Source organism: Ceratotherium simum, chromosome 19 (genome assembly GCF_057802395.1).
Source record: "Ceratotherium simum simum isolate JZ-2026a chromosome 19, ASM5780239v1, whole genome shotgun sequence".
In the NCBI taxonomy this organism is placed as follows: domain Eukaryota; kingdom Metazoa; phylum Chordata; class Mammalia; order Perissodactyla; family Rhinocerotidae; genus Ceratotherium; species Ceratotherium simum.
The window spans coordinates 35,680,871-35,703,413 of NC_141918.1; the positions used below are offsets into that span (position 1 = coordinate 35,680,871).

At 34.6% G+C, this 22,543-nt stretch overlaps 1 protein-coding gene across 3 annotated transcripts in view; it reads right to left on the reverse strand.

Annotated features, from left to right (window-relative positions):
- Positions 1-1,606: 1,606 nt before the first annotated feature.
- Positions 1,607-22,543, reverse strand: part of HDAC2 (histone deacetylase 2) — a 29,196-nt gene continuing 8,259 nt past the window's right edge. For all 3 annotated transcript variants that reach the window (XM_004422234.3, XM_087444023.1, XM_014781179.2), the window contains 13 exons: positions 21,706-21,818; positions 20,263-20,380; positions 18,543-18,617; positions 17,884-18,022; positions 14,950-15,091; positions 10,848-10,940; positions 10,658-10,766; positions 7,569-7,709; positions 7,237-7,345; positions 6,468-6,598; positions 5,540-5,695; positions 2,711-2,768; positions 1,607-1,982 (listed from right to left, as the gene is read on the reverse strand). In XM_004422234.3, coding sequence (XP_004422291.1) covers positions 1,952-1,982; positions 2,711-2,768; positions 5,540-5,695; positions 6,468-6,598; positions 7,237-7,345; positions 7,569-7,709; positions 10,658-10,766; positions 10,848-10,940; positions 14,950-15,091; positions 17,884-18,022; positions 18,543-18,617; positions 20,263-20,380; positions 21,706-21,818 — 1,415 coding nt within the window. In that variant the 3' untranslated portion in view covers positions 1,607-1,951. The remainder of the gene's footprint in view (positions 1,983-2,710; positions 2,769-5,539; positions 5,696-6,467; positions 6,599-7,236; positions 7,346-7,568; positions 7,710-10,657; positions 10,767-10,847; positions 10,941-14,949; positions 15,092-17,883; positions 18,023-18,542; positions 18,618-20,262; positions 20,381-21,705; positions 21,819-22,543) is intronic.

The following is a 22,543-nucleotide window of genomic DNA, read 5'->3' on the forward strand; positions in this document are numbered from 1 at the left end:
TGGAGTTTTGGTCCTTATAATGGAACATTAATATATAGTAGTTAAAATGAACTATACTTCAACAGCAGATCACAATATAAAACGTAGAAAAGTTACAAAAGCGTCCATATGTGATACTATTTGTGTTTCATAATCACTACATTTCACTATTCCCCTAATGAAGAACTGAGTTCCGTAATTTCTAACGTCAGAAAGGTTTATATGCTGACAGATATGCAGCAAAAGTTAAAAAAGCACGGATAAGATATGCACAAACTTCAGAATAGCAGTTACCTGTGAAGAGTGAGAGAGGAATTAAATGGCAAAATGCATAAGGACTTCTAACTTCTGCATAATTTATTTAAAGGGAAAAAAAAAAACACTTGAAGCAAACAGGGCAAAAGTGAAACCTCTGTTAAATCCAGGTGGGTGAGTGGCTGTTCATTACAGAAGTCCAGGTGCTTCTGTGCATGTCTGAAATATTTCCTAACACAGGGGCTTACAGAGGAAGCCATATGACTGATCTGTCTTCTCACATTCTATAACTTTTATCTCAAAGGAATCAATTTTAGGCGTGGCAAAAAGATTCCATTGCTTTTGGCAAGTTCCTGAAATGTTTTATTTTCTCCTTTGCACATATTAGTACTAAAAATTACCCCATTCATCTGCTTCTACCACTAGGATGTCAGCTGAGGGGGCAGGCATCTTCTACCACATTCAGTTGCTCACCTACCCAAAGCCTTAAAATGGGTGGACACTCAATAAATTGAATGATAAACTACTTCTCTTAAGTGTTTATTTCCTCGGTTTGGAAACCTAGGTGTAACAGTGGAACCTGGATGCCATGTAAATGCAGTAAAGAACCAGGTTTTGTCTAAATAGCACATTTTATTTTAGACAGACTTAATATAAACACAGGCAAGTTCTGGTCAAACACAACCATACAATTCTTTGTCTACTTGGTACATAGTGGGGGTTGGCAAATAAGAGCCACATACTTGGAAGCTAGTTTCCTTCTCTGGTTATGGATTTTTTATTTCAATTCAGAATTTCCATTTCCAATTTTGGGGAATCTTTGGTTCAGCTCAAAGATGATTCCTGTATCTGAACTGCATAGCTTGTATTATTAATTTAATTTTATTTTTTTTAATTAATTAATTTATTTTTTTCCCCCAGAGCCCCAGTAGATAGTTGTATGTCATAGCCGCACACCTTTCTAGTTGCTGTATGTGGGACGCAGCCTCAGCATGGCCGGAGCAGCGGTGCGTCGATGCGCACCCGGGATCCGAACCCAGGACTCCAGCAGCAGAGCGCGCGCACTTAACCGCTAAGCCACGGGGCTGGCCCTGCATTATTAATTTTAGAGACAAATTATTATAATGAGATGTGCCAACTTTCACCAATATTAACTGGCTAACCTATAGAGGACAAGATGGTAAAAATCCTATTGCATTAAGAAATAATTAATGTAAATACTCTTTCCTCAAGAAATAGTAAATGGATGTCTTTAAAGTTGTAATTGGTATCTTTCACTTCTAGAGTATTTTAATTCTACAGAGATGGTCACGTCATTAATCATTAACCTCCAAAAAAAGATTTTATGTTGTAATAAACAGACAGAAGACAATCCAAGTACAATTTTTTAATAAAGATAATTACAAAAGATGGAAAAATCAGCTCAGAAAGGCCAATACTTCTTTAATAGATCAGTTTTTTGACATAATAACTCACATCAATTTTAAATACTATCACATAAAGCATGGTGGAGAAAAGAAATTTTGCTTCATAATTAGAAAACTCACCATAAAACTTGCCAAGAAAAACAAAAACAAAAAAAGCCATTTTTGAAAATAAATATAGTCCATGCCAAAGTAGTATAAAATGAAGCCAGAAGTCTTCAAAAAGAAAACATTTTTCTTTCCAATATTTTCTCACTTTTTTACGGTTTCTGAAATTGGTGAGACTCTCAAATTCAAGGGTTGCTGAGCTGTTCTGATTTGGCTCTGTTAAAAGAGGTGACATGAAACATTAAAAATGGCACAATCTCAGTTTAAAGGCACTGACTCATTGATCAAGTCCTGGAGGCTCAAGCCAGGAAAAACGTAAGCTCATCACGCCTTGGTGTTTTTGGAGGACCGTCTGCCTTGATCTTTCTAGTGGCTCTACAATCTATTCCAAGTTGTCCTATAAAGGCTAGCACAAAAATACGTGTGGCCAAGCATTTACAACATGCTTTCTGACAATAAAAATCTCAATTATGTTCTTTTTGATCGTGTTAGGCTAGCCCAGTGTATCTTAAATTTACCCATCTCATAACACTAAAAAATCACGTATACATAAATAAGAGCACTGTGAAAGATGACGCGGCAGGTGCCTACAGAAAAGTTAACAGCAAAAACAAGTCTCAGATAAATTATCTACAAAAACACAAGTTGATTTATATTCAGTTACAATACTGATTATTATCAGTCTTTGTAATTTTTTTAAGGCAAGCTACATAAATGACAGATGAGCAGTCAAGCAGATGACATAGAAACTGATGGTTAAGATGGCATACGTTGTCTCATGCACCAACACAGACTAAAACTCAGAGCATCTCATACAACTTAATGATGTCCTCAGGTGCAGTGCAGCACTTCTGAAAAGAAGACATACAGCCCGCGCCCCCGCAGTAAATGTGTTTACTATTTTTATAGTATATAAAAATGACTAGATAAGGAATATAATTTACCCTTTGGTATCTGTTTTTTCACCACTATTGTCCTTGGATTTATCTTCTTCCTTAACATCTAAAAACACAAATTGGGAAGAGATTAAAACACATTTTGAAATATAAAATGTATACATTTTATTTTTAAATATACCTTAAGATATAAAAAGCTGTCATATACAATCTTACTATTTATGAATTCAGTAACTAAAATCAGCCTTGTGTTAGGTGTTGTGCTAGATGATAGTGGTTCAAGGTGTCAATGTAACAACACGGACATTCCTGTCCTTTTGGAGGTTTTGCTTCTGTGGGATTACAACACTACAGCCGGGACATGTGCTGTGAAGAAGCTCAGCCTACAGACACGAGCACAGAATGGTGGGAGGTCGGGAAGGCCACCACAAAGAAGTGACACCTGAGACGCCTCCTGAAGAATGAAGAGCTTTTGGGTGGGAAAAGGGGAGAAGTATCTTGAACAGAGGGAAAACTTAAAAAGACTTTGAGGCAAGAAGGAATTAGCAGATTGGAAGGAAGAACCGAAAGACCGATGTGGCTGGGTATTGTGAGAAGAGGGGTGAAGTAGATGAGCCCAGAGACACAGCAGAGGCTAAATCCTACTACTTATACCATTAGTTTTTAACCCTCACTATATAAGTACTGAAACTTTATCATTTTAATAAAAATTAATAAAATAGTAGGAGTAACACTATAAACTCAAGATTGGTAAAACAAATTAGCCCAAATGTGCTGTTATTTTTTCTTTACATAAGCAAATAAACCAAACTTGTGAGATAATAAAGATACAGTGAATTATAATATCATCGTTAAGCATTTCGCATAGACATTTCAGGGCACTGGTCTGACTTATAATACAAACATGCGGCAACATGGATACTATGACATTTGTTTTGACTTCTGGCTTAATTGTGGGTTTGTAAACTTAGTAACTCAAAGAGCCAAAATGGGATTGGGGAAGGGAAGAAAAGAAAAAGAACGGGCTGGCCCGGTGGCGCAGTGGTTAAGTTTGCACACTCTGCTTTGGCGGCCTGGCGTTTACAGGTTCAGATCCCGGGCGCAGACCTACACACTGCTCATGAAGCCATGGTGTGGCAGTGGTCCCACACATAAAAAAAACAGAGGAAGATGAGCACGGATGTTAGCTCAGGGCTCATTTTCCTCACCAAAAAAAAAAAAAAAAAAAAAACAAAAAAAAAAACAGAGAAAAAGAATGGCCCTAAGTTCTGAACTACAGATTTTTAAAACGTTTTCTACAGTAACATTTCTTTTATTCTTTTTATTTTCTATGGTAATATTTCTTTTATTTTTTATGGATTTTAACAAGGCCCTATAAGAATCTCATCACTAAATTAAAAAAAATTTTTTTAGAATTGATATTAGCAACACAAGTATTGAGGAGCTAAATACTATGAGATTAATCCACCACCAGGCCATTAAGCCAAATCAAAAGGTATTCTCATTTCTAGCTGAAAAAGCAATAAGACAAGCACCCTAGTGCACCCACTTTCCCGTGTGGAAGAAAAAGCGCAGAAAAGATAAAGATTTAAAGATGAGAAGAAATACCAAAAAAAAAAAAAAAAAAGAAAAAGACTGAGAAGAACACAGAATGACAGTGAGAAAAATAAAAATATTAAAAAAATCCTACAGCTAAAGCTGAGTCCGCCTTACTTCAATCACAGCTGCAATTTTTGGATGTCAATCAGTACCCAAGGGCAGACTGGAGCCAGCATTGTAATAACATTGGGAAGTTAAAATTATAAAACGGTGGAGAGAGAACAATAGCCCATAGAGGAGTGAATCCACAAGTAAAAGAACAGAACTAGATGTGTCAGATATGCTGTGGATTCCTAACTTGAGTGAAAAAAAAAGAACACGAGAGCCAACTTACACAGCTTCAATGTGATAGATACAGGAAAAAGATGCTGGACCAGCATCTCTGAATCAGTTTTCCATACTATACAGGGTCAAAATTAACAGGCCAACTAAAACTCCTGCTCATCACCACTACTTTTGTACAGCTATCAGGTAGCCATCAGGGAATGTACCAAGTGCTGACTACAGATATTTAAGATACTGCATTCCCCAGCCACGAGCAGCTCAATCTAGCGGGACTGTATAAAATCCTATAATGAGATGTTATAATATGATGTGTTAAATAAAATGACTGAGGTATGTGTATGTGCCCTGGGAATTCAGATAAAAGATAAGATTCTGGCAGCAAATTCAATGCCCTAAAGCATCTATTTTCTCAATAGACAAGCTGACAGCATTTTTTAATTGAAGACATCAGAAAGTATTATCTCCTCCCAACCCAGCTCCCAAATCCCTTCCTATCTTTCCTCAGAGTATGTTTTCTTCAAATAAGTTCTGAACAAAGTCTATTCTCTAAGCTTTTTCAAAATGGTGAAACTGGTCTAAGCATAATGTAGCTCTTCTTTCATGTTTTATTCCCATCAAATAAACTTTAGGTAGTTAACAATTATCTTAGAATTTCCGCTCAGCTCACAGACTACAAATGCATTTATAACCACTCTGCCCTCTCTTACCCAACCTGTATCATGGTGCCATGTTCACTATTTTAAGCCTAAGTCATTCAGGTAAGGCTTAATAAGGTCTCCTATATTATAAAGGCAAATGTGACTAATAATGTTTAGAGAGCTCTAAACAGAAGATATTTAAGAGCTAAACACCACATACATGAAAAAAAGTCATCTACCTAACACACCCACTCCCTCCAATACTTCTATAATTGACTTGAGGATCTCAAAAAAATTGCAGTAGCTCACTTTTAAAAACTTACAATTAAAACATTTACTGGAAAATAAATCTGACCTGTTTTTTTGTCCTCTGTTTCTTTCTTGTCTTCTTCAATTCTAGCTTTCTTTGCTCCTTTCTTATGATCAGCCACATTTCTACGACCTCCTTCTCCCTCGTCCTCAGAATCTGAGAATTCTTCATCACAAGCTATCCGTTTGTCTGATGCTCTAACTGATATATAAAGATTTCAATAAAAGTTCTGACAAAAGCAGTCACAGTTTTACAATTGTTACAGTGCACTCTTGCACAAATGCACTAACCAGTCAGCACATTTCAAAGTATAGGATAAGAGATGCTTATTGATTTTAAGATTAGAACTGAATGCATGGTTTGCTAAATACTGAAAATTTAGCTTTGATCTAGGAAGAAATAACAAACACAAAAAACATTTGGGGATCTCATTAAAAAAAACTTTGGAGGAAAAAAATTGTGTTTTTCTAATAGGAGGTGGGGATGATGTCTCTACCTAAAAAGTAACCTTTTATTTCAGACCTGAGAGGAGAGACAGACAAAATAAAAACTACCACTAATGCCAAGTATGTTAGAATGTCTATATCATAGCACACACCTACCAATCATATTAAGTGGAATGAGAGGCTGTAGAACCAAACAGAAGGTGCTTAATGTTATTCAACTCACTCTACTTTGGATAAATGGGTTATTTTCCGATTTATTCTCAAATATACCTAAGTGGTTAATTTGTGGAAATTTTTATCATATATGTAGTCATATGTAATGGCTGACACTCCAATCAGGTTTTGAGCTATAAGGAAGTCAAATCTACCTAAGATTAAAAACGTGGGGGAAAAAAGATAATAATAATAGTGTGCTCATGAAACATGACCCATAGTGAAGCTACTGGGCCACTAAAATCTTCAAATTGTAGTGTTGTTTTATAAAACCAGAAAAATGTAACAGAATACACATCAAGGCATTATCTTACTAGAAATTCTCTTGTCTGGATCTTCTCCATCTTCATCTCCACTGTCTTCATGAACAGCATCTTCTGGAATAGCTTGCATTTGGACACCAGGCGCATGAGGTAACATGCGTAAATTTTCAAATAAACGCTGTCTGAATTACACATGCAAAGTTATCAGACAAAAGTCATTTTCTTTCAAGTTCCTCTTAAATGTAAGAGGAAACATGAAGCAAAAAATTTCATCTTTTATCTAGCTTAACCTATGAATTAAAATAATAACATTTACTGAGCACTGATACTTTATATATTATTAACCCATTTAATCCTTAAAACTTACAAGGCAGATACTATTTCAGCCCCTGTTTCAATGATGAGGAAATATAAGCACCAAGACAAATTAACTTGCCAAACACCAGAGCTGGCGTGTGTTAGAGGACGCAAACCTAGGTGTGTGTACTACAATGTCTCTCTAAACACTTTGTTCTTGGAAAATAAATTCCACTTTCACGTACGGCAAGCAAGTGTAAAATTTATAGTGCCCCCTATAATTTAAAAATCCATTTTAACTAACAGAAAATGAAAATATTTTTGAGCTATGAAGCCCATACATTTTCCATTATCTTAAAAAATTAAAGAAATCAATAATCTTAAGGTTTCAAATGCTTTTGAAAAAGACAAAGGAAATATATTATGTATAAAGCTAAAATGACCTACTGCACTTGGCCCTCTAAAGGCTCCTGAAGCTATAACAAGATGAAACACTTATCAAATCAATTCAGTGATGTCTTACTTTATTTTTTCCATATATTCTGGAGTGTTCTGGTTTGTCATGTTTGAAGGACTAATATGCAGTTTGAAGTCCGGTCCAAAATACTCAAAGTAATCATTATAGGGCAATTCTATTAAAAACAAAGTTACATATTAAAAGCTTACTTTTCACATAAACCCATGCACAAAATCTAAATTCAAGTCATGAAATATTTCCAAAGAAAATGTTTAAAAGTGAATTCATTAGTGACTGCTCTCTATTTACAGGGTTTTGTAATCTACTCTAATCACCCATCCATCTAGGTCTATATATTGACAGTTCACACAATAAACTATCATAATAAGAACACTTACCATTGGGAATCTCACAATCAAGGGCAACTGCAGTCTCATATGTCCAACATCGAGCGACATTACGGATTGTGTATCCGCCTCCCCCAAGCATCAGTAACGGTAAATTGAAAGTTTTTACAACTTCTACACATTTAGCATGACCTAAGATAAAGAAGATTTGAATAACAACAAATCTGCATATTGTAACAGTTTGAAAATAAATTTTAAAAAGATAATGAATGCAAACTTTTACTCAACCAAAATGTCTTTTCTAAATATTTTAAAAACAAATAATATGTAAAAATTTCAAGAAATTTCTCGACTAAAACCTTTTATGAAACACCTTTCACAGTGATATACAAAACACAGTAAGACATAACTGGCTATTTTAGCAGGTGTCCCCAATAGACAAGTCAAATATACAACTATATTAAGATTAAAATATGAATATAACACATTCTCATTAATACAGGAAGATGCTACACAATGTGAAGACGTTATGTTTATGTGAGGTTACATGGGAGGAAAAAAAGTCAGGTTACAATGAAACATTATGTACAACCTAAATTTTTTTTTTATTATCACTTTTCCCTATAGACAAGTACAGAAAAATGATGAAAGGCTATACAACAAAGTTTAACTATAGATTACCTTCAGGTAGTGGTATTATGGATAATATTCTTATCTAAGATTACAAAATTAATATCTACTGCTGTTAAAAACAACAAATTTCTATGTGTAGAAATTTGAATATAAAATAAACCTAACAAAAACAAAATATTTCCTTTAGTAAAGGTCAGAGTTCAATAATCAATTACAAGTTACTAGCAACTTCTTAGAATATTATCAATCAAGTACATAAGTCAATCTTTAAAGAAAGAAAAAAATCCTTCAATTATAGAAGAAAACCATGCTTGTTGAAGAATGTTTGGAAAAATCAAAAAGTACAAAGAAAAAAATACCTAAAACTCCATCATCCAAAGACGGTTTATTTATATTCCTTTCCAACTCGTTTTTTAAAGTTTAATGATCTATTTTCTTCATATAATTGTATATTGTGAGCATTTTCATTAAGTATCCTTCAATAGTTGCATTACATGACTCACAACCCAATTTTTATTACTGCTACTAGAAAAACATGGGCTTCTTATAATAAATAAAAACCGTTTGGGTATTTTTAAAGACAAAACAAAAAGTTCTTACAGACTTCCAAGTAAAGATAGCTGGCTACACAAAGATGTTTACTTTTCCTTTATCTCAAAACCTGATTAAAAAAAATCCCTTTATAGTAATTTTTTAAGGCTAAAATCTATAACAATGACGAATGGGAGAGAACACAACAGTAACAATATAAATGAGAATAGAAAGGAGATGGGCCAGCACTAACTGACTTTAGCAGACCTGAGAAATTTGAATTGAAGCTGGCAGTGGAAAAAGAATTAGGTTTAAGATTAGGGATTGCAAATATCCTTATAGACTTTATACAACTGAAATTCTACAGTTAGTTGAAATACAATGTAGCTTTATTATTGTAAAAGTAAAAGGTTGCAGTTTATGATTATGAAAGCTATTACTTTTAAGTACAAAAGCATTAAGAACTTTCAAAGCATTAAGACAGGAAAAGTGACAGTTAATATATATTTTAAGAATATATTAGGTACATCATTTTTGGAAGATCATATCCATTTTGAAGCAACACATGGTTATCAACACATTAAGTTGAACAATATGAAACTGCTGCTATTTGGCTATTACTGAACCCACGAAGAAAAGGGGCAATTAATTTCATATGGTTCAACCTAATAAAAGCAGAATAATTAGATTATATCATATTTCTAATGCTGCCTGGTATAGTAGCAATTGTAATATTAAATAAAATAGACTTTAATATCTGTATTTAGTTTTTTAATTCCATTTAGGCTAACAGTCATTCCAGAAAAAGTTCTATTTGAGAATTCTTCATATCATGAGAGAATTCAAGGCAGAACATCAACTTATTACCTAAAAGTTCACAAGGAAAACAACTCCAAAATCACAACATCCATGATACACCACCACTGATCCACATATTATAAATTTTAAGAACTTATTTAATAAAATTTCAGATTTATTCTTATATCCTAGAAGATCATTCCATAATGGTGATCTTTCACTTTGGTCTGGATCTCTATCACATGATGACACCAACACCTGATCAAACTTAAGTATTTGGTGCAGCACTCCTAACCTCTCACACACCTTTTCTCAGGAAGCTACCTGAGACAAAATGAGAGACAAAATGAAGAGAAGACAGACGAAAAGAGCAATCAGGGGCAGCCAACACAGCAGAGAAGCAAAGAGCAGCCTTATGTTCAACCAGGTCTACAGAGGACACGCATCCAAACAGGCACAGCTCAGAAGGCTGTTCCTCAAGAAGCTCCAACAGAAAACTTGATGCGTCTGAAGAGATGAGGCTATTTAGACACTGGTGGTTTAGTAGTGAATAAAGAGAAAACTAATGAAAAGACTGGATAGGAAAAACAAGCTATGCAATAAAGAAAATCGAGACAAGCTGAAACGTGCTTTAATATTGTTGACAATGCTGTAAACAGTGAATACCAACACCAAAATTCTGGTATAAATACCAGATTCAAATTGTAAAAATGGAGACAATGGAATGGTATGTGCGCGTTTTGGAGACGAAGTGGTGAAAGAGAGCTAAATCCCTCCTCTTTCATAAGGAGAGGTCAATATACGAGGCTAAAAATTAAAAGTAACAAAGTTTTCACATTATTCGGAGAAGAAAAATATCAACAGAATCAACCAAAACCACTGAAAATAGCTGCCTTCGTTGGGACTGCAACAAGCCTTACAAAACTACTCATGTGGGAATGTATACATAAATTAGACAAAATAAAAAAGACCTAATTTACTGAAACAAGATCAATATTGTAGTTATAAAAATCAATTCCAAATACATACATACACACAACAAAAACCCATGAAAAACACAAAACACACAGTTCTATGTTAAAATAGCAGGCAAAAATTTACAATGACAACTTTTATGGGAAGTTCTTGGGAGGAAAAAAATACATTTTTCTGGGAGTATCACCCTTTAAATTGTTTACCTTTGACTGTCAGATTGAAGCAACCAAGCCTATCACCAGACAGTGAGTCTGCACCACACTGTAACACCACAGCACTAGGCTGATACATCTCCATCACTTTCGAGATAATCTGTGTACAAGATAACAAATGTTCATTATCTCTAAAAACATTTTAAGACTCCATTTTGATTTTGAAAATAATAATACTTACAGGCTTAAATATCTGCCCATATGACTCATCATCTATACCATCTCTCATTGGAAAATTGACAGCATAGTATTTGCCTTTTCCTGCACCAATATCCTAAAATACATAAATAGATCTTAGAGAATATTTCATAATAAAAACTATGACGTATTTGTTTATGAAAATATTTTTAAAAGATTAAAAGACTAGGTAGCAAGATCCAATTCTGAATTCATCTTGTAGGTTGAGAAAGGAAATAATACAGATTAAGTGCATATTTATGGATTGCTCATAAAGCTGAAAAGAACCAATTCCAATTAATCTGTAATGATTCTTTTGGGGAGAAAAGAATTTTTTTTTTTTTTTGTGAGGAAGATCAGCCCTGAGCTAACATCCATGCTAATCTTCCTCTTTTTTTTCCCCAAAGCCCCATCTTTTTTTTCCCCAAAGCCCCAGTAAATAGTTGTATGTCATAGGTGCACGTCCTTCTAGTTGTTGTATGTGGGACGCGGCCTCATCACGGCCAGAGAAGCGGTGCGTTGGTGCGCGCCCGGGATCCGAACCCGGGCTGCCAGTAGCGGAGCGTGCGCACTTAACCGCTAAGCCACAGGGCCAGCCCGAGAAAAGAAATTTAACATAAACAGTTAAAGGCAATCTCAAGCTACAGTCATACACTGCATGATGTTCTGGTCAATGACAGACCACATACACAACAGTGGTCCCGTAAGATTAGTACCATCTAGTCTAGGTGAGCAGTAGGCTATACTATACTACCTAGGTTTGTGTAAGTACACTCTATGATGTTCCCACAACAACGAAATTGCCCAAAGCAGCATTTCTCAGAACGTGTCCCCGCTGTTAAGCAGCACATGACTGTACATACCACATTAACCCAAGAAATGCATCATAAACAATGTATAAGACAACTTTCTAAGTAAAATTTTAAAAACATATACTCTGAACCAAAGAACCCTGCAGGACAATTGTCTTTGTAATGCAGAATCCTTCTTGTGGCTCACAATCTGGTATGAGTTTACTTATGATGAAAGAAAAGCCCAGACTTTCTTGAAGTTTTAACAGCTGTAGACTCGATCAAAATCTGTTCGTTAACTGGGCTTGACATAAATTTTGTTTCTACTTGTTGAATAAGTACTGCTTTGGGCATTAATAGCTCCCAAAAGAAGCAAAGGAGAAAAATTAAGAGCTGGGTTCCAGCAACACACACACACTTAAAATATATATATTAATTTATTTGTGTATGTCATCCATGTGTATTTGTATGTATGTATGTGTGTATATGTATCTCTCTGTGTGTGAATATCTGGATATATACACAGATACATGTATATATTCCTATAAGAAATGGTATAGTAGAAACATTTCTACAAAATAGTGCTGTAACTACAATACCAAAAGAATGGGGGTGACTGATTCTTACGCATTTTAAATTACAACGTCTCAACGTATATGAATCTTTACAATTACTAACACTTGTATAAATCCTTCCATTATCTCTCATGGAATATCTTAGCTTGAATCCATTATTTAAAAAGTATAGTTTACCCTTCAATATTAAGAGTTATTATGACCCAACTTTCAATGAAGAAAAAGTAAGTGGAAATTACACAACTCCCCTCATAATTTTTCTTAAAGAAATCTAAATTTTTTATACATAACTAAATATGAACTATACAAACGTAGGTAAACTATTGTGAATCCCTAGACTCCTACACTAAAAACACAGTTAAAATATTTTTTTTTTTTTTTTTGAGGAGGACTAGCCCTGAGCTAACATTTGCCAATCCTCCTCTTTTTTTGCTGAGGAAGACTGGCCCTGGGATAACATCCATGCCCATCTTCCTCTACTTTATATGGGACGCCGCTACAGCGTGACTTGACAATGGTGTGTTTGTGCGAGCCCGGGATCCGAACTGGCGAACCCCGGACCGCCGCAGTGCAGCACGCGCACTTAACTGCTTGTGCCACTGGGCCGGCCCCTGGAATATACTTTAACACTAAGATTTCAGAATACAGAAAGTTGGTCGGCACTTCTCACTCTAGCTAAAGACTGGCAGCTCAGAGCTGCTGCCCTTGTTGGACCAAGCTTTCTCTCTTCCATTTCTTATTCCACAACTGCAAAACTTCCACCTAGACTACTGATCTAATAAATGCAAGCAGAGTTTTAACAATCATCTAAGCTCAGAGAAGCCTTCCTTTCTTACTCAGAACGAACTGTCAGGTAGAAAAGGGAATGTTTATTAAATTAACATCCAAAGATACAACTTTCACAAAAGTCCAAATACAACTACACATATAATGTAATGACTGATTTTAGTTTCCTTACAAAACCTGGGGATGCTTTTATAACATCCAAAGGGAAAAAATTAAGATGAAATTTCATACAGTGAGTATAAAATTTTAAGTGAATAAAAAGTCATTCCTCATTTAAGTGAGTTGAAAGTCATTCTCAAATCTTTTTTTTTTGGTGGGGAAGATTAGCCCTATGCTAACATCCATTACCAATCCTCCTCTTTTTGCTGAAGAAGACTGGCCCTGGGCTAACATCCGTGCCCATCTTCCTCTATTTTATATGGGACGCCATCACAGCATGGCCTGACAAGCGGTGCGTCGGTCTGCGCCCGGGATCCGAACCTGCAAACCCCGGGCAACCGAAGTAGAGCACGTGAACTTAATCACTACAGCACCGGGTGAGCCCCCTCAAATCTTTTTAAAACATGCATTCTCCAATATTTTCAGTCATAAGAATATCGTCAGAAATTAAAACAGAGGGCTCCACTTGCCATTTCTGAGATTAACTAGGATTATATTGCAAAGACACTATCTTTCTTTAAGCTTAAAGCTGGGGAGGCTTTTGCTTAACTTCCACTAGGATGCAACGGTTCATAGACAAAGAATTCTACTGATTTAGAACAGTGGTTCTGGAACTTTAGTGTGCAGAATCACCCAGGGTTTCTGGGTCCTGAGAATATGTGCTAAGACAAGTTCCCAGGTGATACAGATTCTGCCAGTTTAAGCATCATACTTTGGGCACCACCGCTCTGTTAGGACCAAGAGGGGAAAGGCACTGAAGGAGCCAACTGGCAAGGAACTGAAAATACAAATTTGCAATTTTAAAAGCCACATAACATAGATTGAAATAAATTAAACAAGTGACCTCCTACCCATCTATAAGATAAGAAAGGTTTCAACATCTCAATTCTTATTGAAAGAGCACCACCTTGTGGTCAAATAAACAAAAGCCACACATTTGAAGAATACTTGAAGGCCACTCTAAACTTCTGGTTGCTAAATAAACTATAACGACATACCACAGATCTGAAAAATAACTTTAACAAAACATTTTAGAACTAATGTTGAATGCCATGTTAAGAGAAATCTCCCATATAATCCAGGCTGAATTAAAAACAGCTGTTTAAATTTCTGAATAAACTTCAACATGCATATAGTTTGTTTCAAAAAAAAAACTCCAGTGAATCAAAAAATCTTCAAGAAGCCTAAACAAACAGGATTTGAACAGTGGTTTTTACATTCATAAAATACAAGAGCACCAAATGGAAGAAGATAACAAATATAATAGAAATAAATGAACTTAATGTAATAGGCAGGCAAGATAAGCTATGGTATTCTTTCTCTCCTCAAATGATATATATTACAAATTTCAGAAGCCTAAGGAAAAAAGAGATTAAAATTATATCTATTAAAGCAAAACCAATCATAAAAGGAGGGCAGTTACAAGAACCTAAAAAAGACTTAGTCAATTATTTTATTCTACCAATCTTTACATTCAACAGCAATGTAGGGCTACATTAAGTAGGTTTTGAAGATTCAAACTGAACATCAACAAACTGCTTCATGCTTTGCGGATGTTCAAAAATATTTATTCAACCAAAGAAAATAGCTGAGCAAAAGAAAGGCCTTTAAGTTCTCATTAACTTTTGCTTAGTAAGCAAAAGTGAATTCCAGCAGATGTGATAGCATATAAAATGACTCAATTTTGCATACAAGCTTCAAATTAATGACTCAGAAAAAATATTAGTTCAGGTATAGGATTACTAGCCTCCTAGGTTAATCTCATAATATTTATTCAGACAGAATTCAGTCTTACCCTCAAATCTCCTGTTCCAGGAAAGTATTCCCCATATTTATGGAATGATACAGTCATTACACGATCTGTTGTATAAAAAGCTTCTTCAACACCATCACCATGATGAATATCAATGTCAATATATAAGACTCTCTGATGATATCTGAAAACAAAGCCATAAGTAAGTTTTTAAAAGGTTTTAAGACGGGAAGAAACTACCATAGATTCAGGAAACCTATTTCTGATCTGTTGCATTCCAGGATGTTTGATCCCCCTTTTTACTTTACTTTCAGCCTAAGAGACCATTCAAACATCAGAAGTTAGTTTGAGGGCCGGCCCTGTGGCTTGGTGGTTAAGTGTGCGCGCTGCGATGCTGGTGGCCCGGGTTCGGATCCCGGGTGCGCATCGAGGCACCACTTCTCCGTCCATCCTGGGGCCGAGTCCCACATACAGCAACTAGAAGGATGTGCAGCTATGACATACAACTATCTACTGGGGCTTTGGGGGGAAAAAATTAAATAAATAAAATCTTTAAAAAAAGAAGTTAGTTTGAGCCTTAGACCTTTAAAACCTCCCTTTAGGCCCAATCTAGGCAAGAAAATGTATTTATTTACTTTTTCTGTGAAATCTGTCCTACATTATGTGCTTCAAAAACAGTACATGCTTCTATATATCAAAAACTGAAGATTACACCATACTTAAGATTGTTACTTTAAAACATCTTTCTAGTAAATATTCAATATATAAAATAGTGTTTGGCAACCTATGGTCCATAGTCCAAATTTAGCCAATAGCTCTTTTTGTACAGCCTTTGAAGAACAGTTTTCAATGGCTGAAAAGTAAAATCAAAACAAGAATATTTCAAGCACGTTATGTGACAATTAAATGAAATTCAAATTTCAATGTCCATAAATAAAGTGTTATTGAAACACGGCCATGCTCATTTGTTTACGGATTGTCTATGGCTTCTTTTGGACTTCAACTGCAGAGCTGAGTAGTTGTGACAGAAACCACATGTGGTACTCTCATCAATTAGCGATGCTTGGGACACTACAAGTCAGTGACGCAGTTATAACGCAAATGCATTTTAAGAGCCACGTGCACCATCATACCTTGACATCTTACTACCGTGCATACCCATGTCAAAACAAGTAAAAAGGAAAGTAAATTTTAAATGTCATCCTTTTAAGGCACAGTGAAGTGAGGACTGTTACTGAAATGAACAAACACGGAGCACTGTTTTTATTTTACAACAATACCACAGCTGTATTAAAAGAATACAATACAAGCTGACATTTCCAGACTAAGCACTCATAAGAATACTCTCAACTCATAGGAAAGCAACATTTGGAAAACTTATAAAACAAAAAACAGAATGTCTCATCATAGCAGCACTTCTTCACAAAAATAAAAATAAAGCTGTGAGCAAAGTAAGTTTCTAATGACTCACAAGTTGCTTACCAACAGTCACTTAATTAAATCATGTTTGCACCAGTGGAAGAAACGTGTCCAGAGAAATTAAATTAAACTTGTTTAAGAGCATTAGCATGCGGGCAAAAACTGTTGCTTAGAGATGAAGACACAGGGACCAACATCAATAGTGAATTAAAAATAAGGCAAATAATTTTTAATTTTTAAATGAAACATAGAAATACCATATGATCCAGCTATTCCACTACTGGGTATTAAAGAATATGAAATCAATAATTCAGAAATATATATGCACCCCTATGTTCATCGTGGCATTATTCACAATAGCCAAGATGTAGAAATAACCCAAGTGCCCATCAACGGATAACTGGATAAAGATGTGGTATATATATACAATGGAATACTACAGTCATAAAAAGAGACAAAATCACACCCTTTTCGACAACTTGGATGGACTTTGAGGGTATTATGCTAAGCGAAATAAGACAAAGACAAATAGCCTATGATTTCATTCACATGTGGAAGATAAACACAGATTGGTAGTTACCAGAGGGGAAGGGAGTAGAAGGGTGAAAGGGGTAAAGGGGCAGATATGTATGGTGACGGATAAAAGCTAGACTATTGGTGGTGAACACAATGCAGTCTACTCAGAAACTGAAATAGAATAATATATGCCTGAAATTTACACAATGTTATAAGCCAATAAGACCTCAAAAAAAAAAAAAAAAAAAAAAAGCCAAATGATTTCAAGTGGTTTTCCTTGGCTCTTAATTAGTCAACTGACACAGTTCAGCTGTTTGAGGAGTCAGTACCAAATTTTAGGTGACCGAAAAGTAACCTCTATAAAACAGTATGCGTGCAATAACCACAGGCAAGAACATTTTCAAAGTTGAGAAAACACTAATTCACTACAGTCTGAAGTGGAATCTGCTAAGATGTGTTATAAATGATGATGGTAAAAAAAAAAAAAAAATCTAAATTTGTAAATCTCCAAATTCACAATTACTTCTATAGATGTGTCTCTCAAACTGCAGTCAGACAACTTTAAAACTAGCTCCTTTAACAACTCAGATAATTATATTCACTAGTAGAGACAAAGCCCCATTTTATGTGGAAGCTAGGCAGTTAGCTGGATTCATTCAATAGGTAAACAAAATCCCTTTGACACAGGTTTCAAATCTTTGCCTTCAAAAGTTAAAACTCACAAAATGTCAGAGCATAAACTTCCAGGGTCACGTCATTTTTCATTAGTGGAAACTAACTCAAATCTAAGTTGCCAAACTACTAATACTTTTTAAATGGGTACTATTAAGGAATTTTAAAAATTTATATGCATTTCTCATTCTTCATAATCCAAAAATTGGGCATATTCCCGGTATTTCTACAATAGTTTGTAACGAATCCATAGAAGATTCACCACTATTTTCAACCTACCATTTACTTTATATTTTTTTAAAAGAGCCAGATTTTTGTTTTAATTAAAACACTTTTTCAGAGGAAAAATATGAACACATATTAACTTACTTTAGTAATTCAAGGATGGCAAGCACAATATCATTAACATAACAGAATCCTGATGCTTCTGATTTCTTAGCATGATGTAATCCTCCAGCCCAATTAACAGCCATATCAGTTTGTTGTCGGTTTAATTTCACAGCCCCAGCTAAGAAACAAGACAGGGTAGACTTTTAAAATGTTTAAAATAAAAAATCAGTATAACTAGACAAAAGCCCTATAGGGAAGAGTATGCTATGCATGAGTAAAAGAGTTTAAATCATAAAGTAGGAATCATTGTCTAGGGCACCAACAGTAGTGTTTCCTTAGATAAATATTTTCCTATAGCTGTGATCTGATGAATAAGAATATCTATGGAAAGTGGTACTCACAACGGTAGCTAGAAGAGAGGGAGGCAAAAGAAATCTCTAAGTGAACAAGTAACAGAAGTAAGAAACTAAGAAGTAAAAAAAAAAAAAAATATGTTCGAGTCACTGTAATCACAAAACACGGGTCACTGTAATCACAAAACACGGGTTTTAAGAACAATTGTACTCTACTATAAATATACTGACTGCTTTCTGTTATCAAAATCCACCACCACTAAAACGTTTGCTCTAAACAAATAACCCAAAAGATACACACCAAATTTAATCAACTTTTAAATCTGACTAACTCAGGATGCTTACCAACTGAGCCACCAGTTGAGAGCTGACAAAACTCAAAGAGTCCATCAAACACTGGACAGTCCTCTCCAACATTAACTGTGGAAGATAGATATCATTAGTTTCAATCTATTCTGTGAATTAATGAAAGCTCTTTCTTACAAAAACTATTTCCTACAAATAGTTTTTGGTTTGATGCAATCATAAAACATACCGTGATAGTAATCTAAAGTTTTCAATTTAAAAATATAACTTATCCGAGGTAATTAAAGTGTTATATGTGAAATACCACCACCAAATCTTATCAGGATTATTTGTGGAATATTTCTGCTCCATTAACAAGAAATCAACAGCTATCAAAATATAAACGGTATTTGCTTTAATTAAAACATGGACAATTTTTCTAGGCATTTCTCCTTAAACATACATTAATAAATTAATCAACGTTCTAAAAAGTTTAAATAACTTCAACTACTTTATGATTTACTTTCTTTAAAACTACTCAAGTACACAGAACATCCACAACCTTGAAATGTATTTTAGTGAGTACTAAAAAGATGTAACAGCTGATTGCCTATGTCCATGGTTAACCTTGATCCTGCAAGATGGCAAGAATTAACCAGGTTCACGATAGCCAAGATACAGAAGGAAGGAGTACTTACAGCACAAGGAAACAACACATACAGATACATGACACACCACCGCATATTTAGTTCGTTAGTACTGAGAGAATGTAAAGGGACATAGATGTATGTAACTCATTCTCTGTCTCTCTCCACCCTCCAAATTATAACCTCTTCAAGAATAGGGTCAATATTTTATATAGCTTTGCACACCCTTAATTTATCAGCACTAGAATGAATAAATTTAGTTTCTTACTGCTCAGATATGACCATCATCTTATTAAAATTCAGTATTATGTAAGTTTTAAATCAATACTGTTAATTCATTTGCCCTAGGACTATCCATTTCTTAATTTAAGCCTGAATCTCTACTGAAAAAACAGGGATAAATAATATCTATTTTGTTTATATTATAGCATTTTATTAAATCAAATGAGATAATTCATGGTAGAAATGTACATGAAGTTCTACAAATATATGAGGTATCTAGCAACTACACTTAATTTAGTATTATTGAAACTCTTTTTTAAATCATCCCTGACGTCCATCAATAAAAACGATGAGAATGAACTCCAGTATCAAGCTTTAAAAGCCACTGTTCCAATCATTTTAGGATGACATTTTGCATTCCACCTTCAAGCCAACCTATCTGATAATAAAATGTCTTTTATCTATAAAAGAGAACACCACGTAGAAGAGAATAAAAAGCTTCACTAATATCAAAGCAAAGGGAAGTAACAGATTATATATGTATTATAGTCCAAATTAACCAAAGCATACATAGAGAAGACAAGAGGTATACACACCAGGCTACGGCCAATCAAAGTATAGTCAATTTTTTAAAGCAGGGGAGCGAGGTCTCTCTACCAATATCCATTATCCCAAGGTAACATGGGACCATAACAAAGAGCAGAGGAACATCTAAACAGCTCTTTGGCAGTCTGGCAGAACAATAGGCTCCAGGTAGGTTGTTACTTTTTTAAGTATTGTTACATTGACTTTTCAAATCAATAAATAGTTAAAATAATATTTTAGATCAGAAAAAAATACCTAGATTTGGATAACTTTAATTATAAGCTTCTAAAAATACTCATTTGTACTTATCAATACTAGAAACGTACATCTCTGCATCTGCTTACTATACTCAGACATGTTATCTGGTCTTATTGAACGCAGAAATTTGATGTACTCATCACTGTGGTATTTTGTCATTTCTTCAGCAGTGGCTTTATGGGGCCTCTGTGAAGAAAAATAAATGTCAGAATTGTGGAATTACAACCGGTTATATCAGAATTTTCAAACACAAAGTATACAATTTCCCATAACAGTCCTCTCAAAAGAACTAGGCCTGCCAGAACAAAATAAATTCCAAAGCTAATCCAAATTTATACATGTGTTTAAGGAAACAGTAATCAATTCCAAAGCTAATTTATACTCCTTTAAAAGTATCAGATGGGTCTAACACTAACTATGAATTAATCATTCCTTTTATTTTAGTGGAAACAGGTCAATCCTTATAAAGTCAAATCCACGTTCACAAACTCTGTCTCTCACTTTCCAGGATAAACCTTCTGCTCTAAATTCAGTGATTTCATCAATGACCTTCCAGGATGAGACGCATTCTCCATTTAAGTCTTTATTCATGATCTCTCTTCCTTTTCCCTTGCCTATCCTAATCATCTCTGTTCCAAAGAGCTCAATTTCATTTACAACATACTTCTTCTACAAGGCTTTCTGAGTCTTATCCAACTCCTTCTCTTCTCTAAATGTCTGTAACCAAAAGAAAATAACTCACATACATTGCCCAACATTGTTAACTGCTTCAAGTCATTCTTTACTCCCTAAATATACAAGAATTGTTGTGTCTTGTATCTATTTTTATATATTCCCATCTTTATCTTCAAAATCACCTAAGGCAGTTGTATCTTATAGTCATGCGCTGCACGACGTTTCGGTCAACAACAGACTGCATATACAACAGTGGTCCCATAAGATTAGTACCATATAGTCTAGGTGTGCAGTAGGCTATACCATCTAGGTTTGCCTAAGTATACTCTATGATGTTCACACAACGACGAACTGGCCTAATGATGTATTTCTCAGAAAGTATCCCCGTCATTAAGTGATGCATGACTGTGTTATTTGTACTTTGCTTGCCCACTAACACAGTGTTCCATATGCCAATAAATATTTGTAGCATTAATTTCCTCATAATTCTTTTGTTAACAGTCCCAGGTCAACTCCTCAGCAGCAAAGACAGGTCAACAATTACTGTAACAAAAATATTTAGTATGCTAAACTGAGTTGTTCTCCAGAAATGTGAAACCTGGGGTAGGGGAAATTGTTTTTAAAATGGTTGTAGGAAGACGGAAAAAACAGGCTACATATCCCATACTCTCTGTTTTCTCTTAAGAATAAAAACAAAAAGAGAAGTTTCTGTTTTCTTCCAGGTCTTTCATCTGCTAAATGCCCTCCAAAGGAAGTAGTAAACAGACTTTCAAAGTAATAATTAAAAAAAAAAAAAAAAAAGTCAGTGCTGAATATTTACCAAAAGGTATACTCACGTATATTTCCATTTTTCTATATAAGCCATAATTTAGCAGCAAGTTATGGGTCATGCGGATTCTATGAGGTTTCATGGGATGACCCTGTCCATAATAATAATTTCCAATATCACCTAAAACAGAAAAGAGACAGACTGAAGAATACAGACAAGAGAATCTTCATGAACTATCTAAATTTACTTATGTTCATCATTAGAAGGCATTTACTACCTAAAGGAGATTGATTTAAAACCTTAAACAATGATTTTAGATTTCGCAACTTTTAAATTATAATAGAAAACCAAGATATTATGCACACTTTCACATGCTGATGACTCTATTAATACATCATGTTTATTTATAGATTACAGCAAGCAAGCTTTTCTGATTTTCAGTTTGCCAAAATTTCTTATTTAGAATTAGCCCAAATAAAATACTCTTTACTCACAAAAGTAGTTTTTGTTCCTTAAATATCTGCTTTTAGTATTCGCTGGCAAATCCGATGCTTAAGGTAAATTCTCTGAGTTTCACTGGTATGATTTAAAAATTTTACAGCAAGATATCACTTCTTGGGCGATTTAATGACATCCCAGAAATCCTTTATAGTTGATATTATGGAGCTAAATCCTTCTATATCCACATCACAGTCCATACGGGAAATTCTGGTAACTGAAATTTGGATCCTAAACAAATTTTTGCTCTGATGACATAATTCATGACATTTTTCAAGGTATAGGGTATTTTGTCTCATCCTTCAGGAGTGAAAAGTTATAATTTCTAGCCTATCTTTTTATGACATCTTATATCTCAATGTCTTAAAATATATGCCTAACACTTATTTTAAAATAAACAACACCAA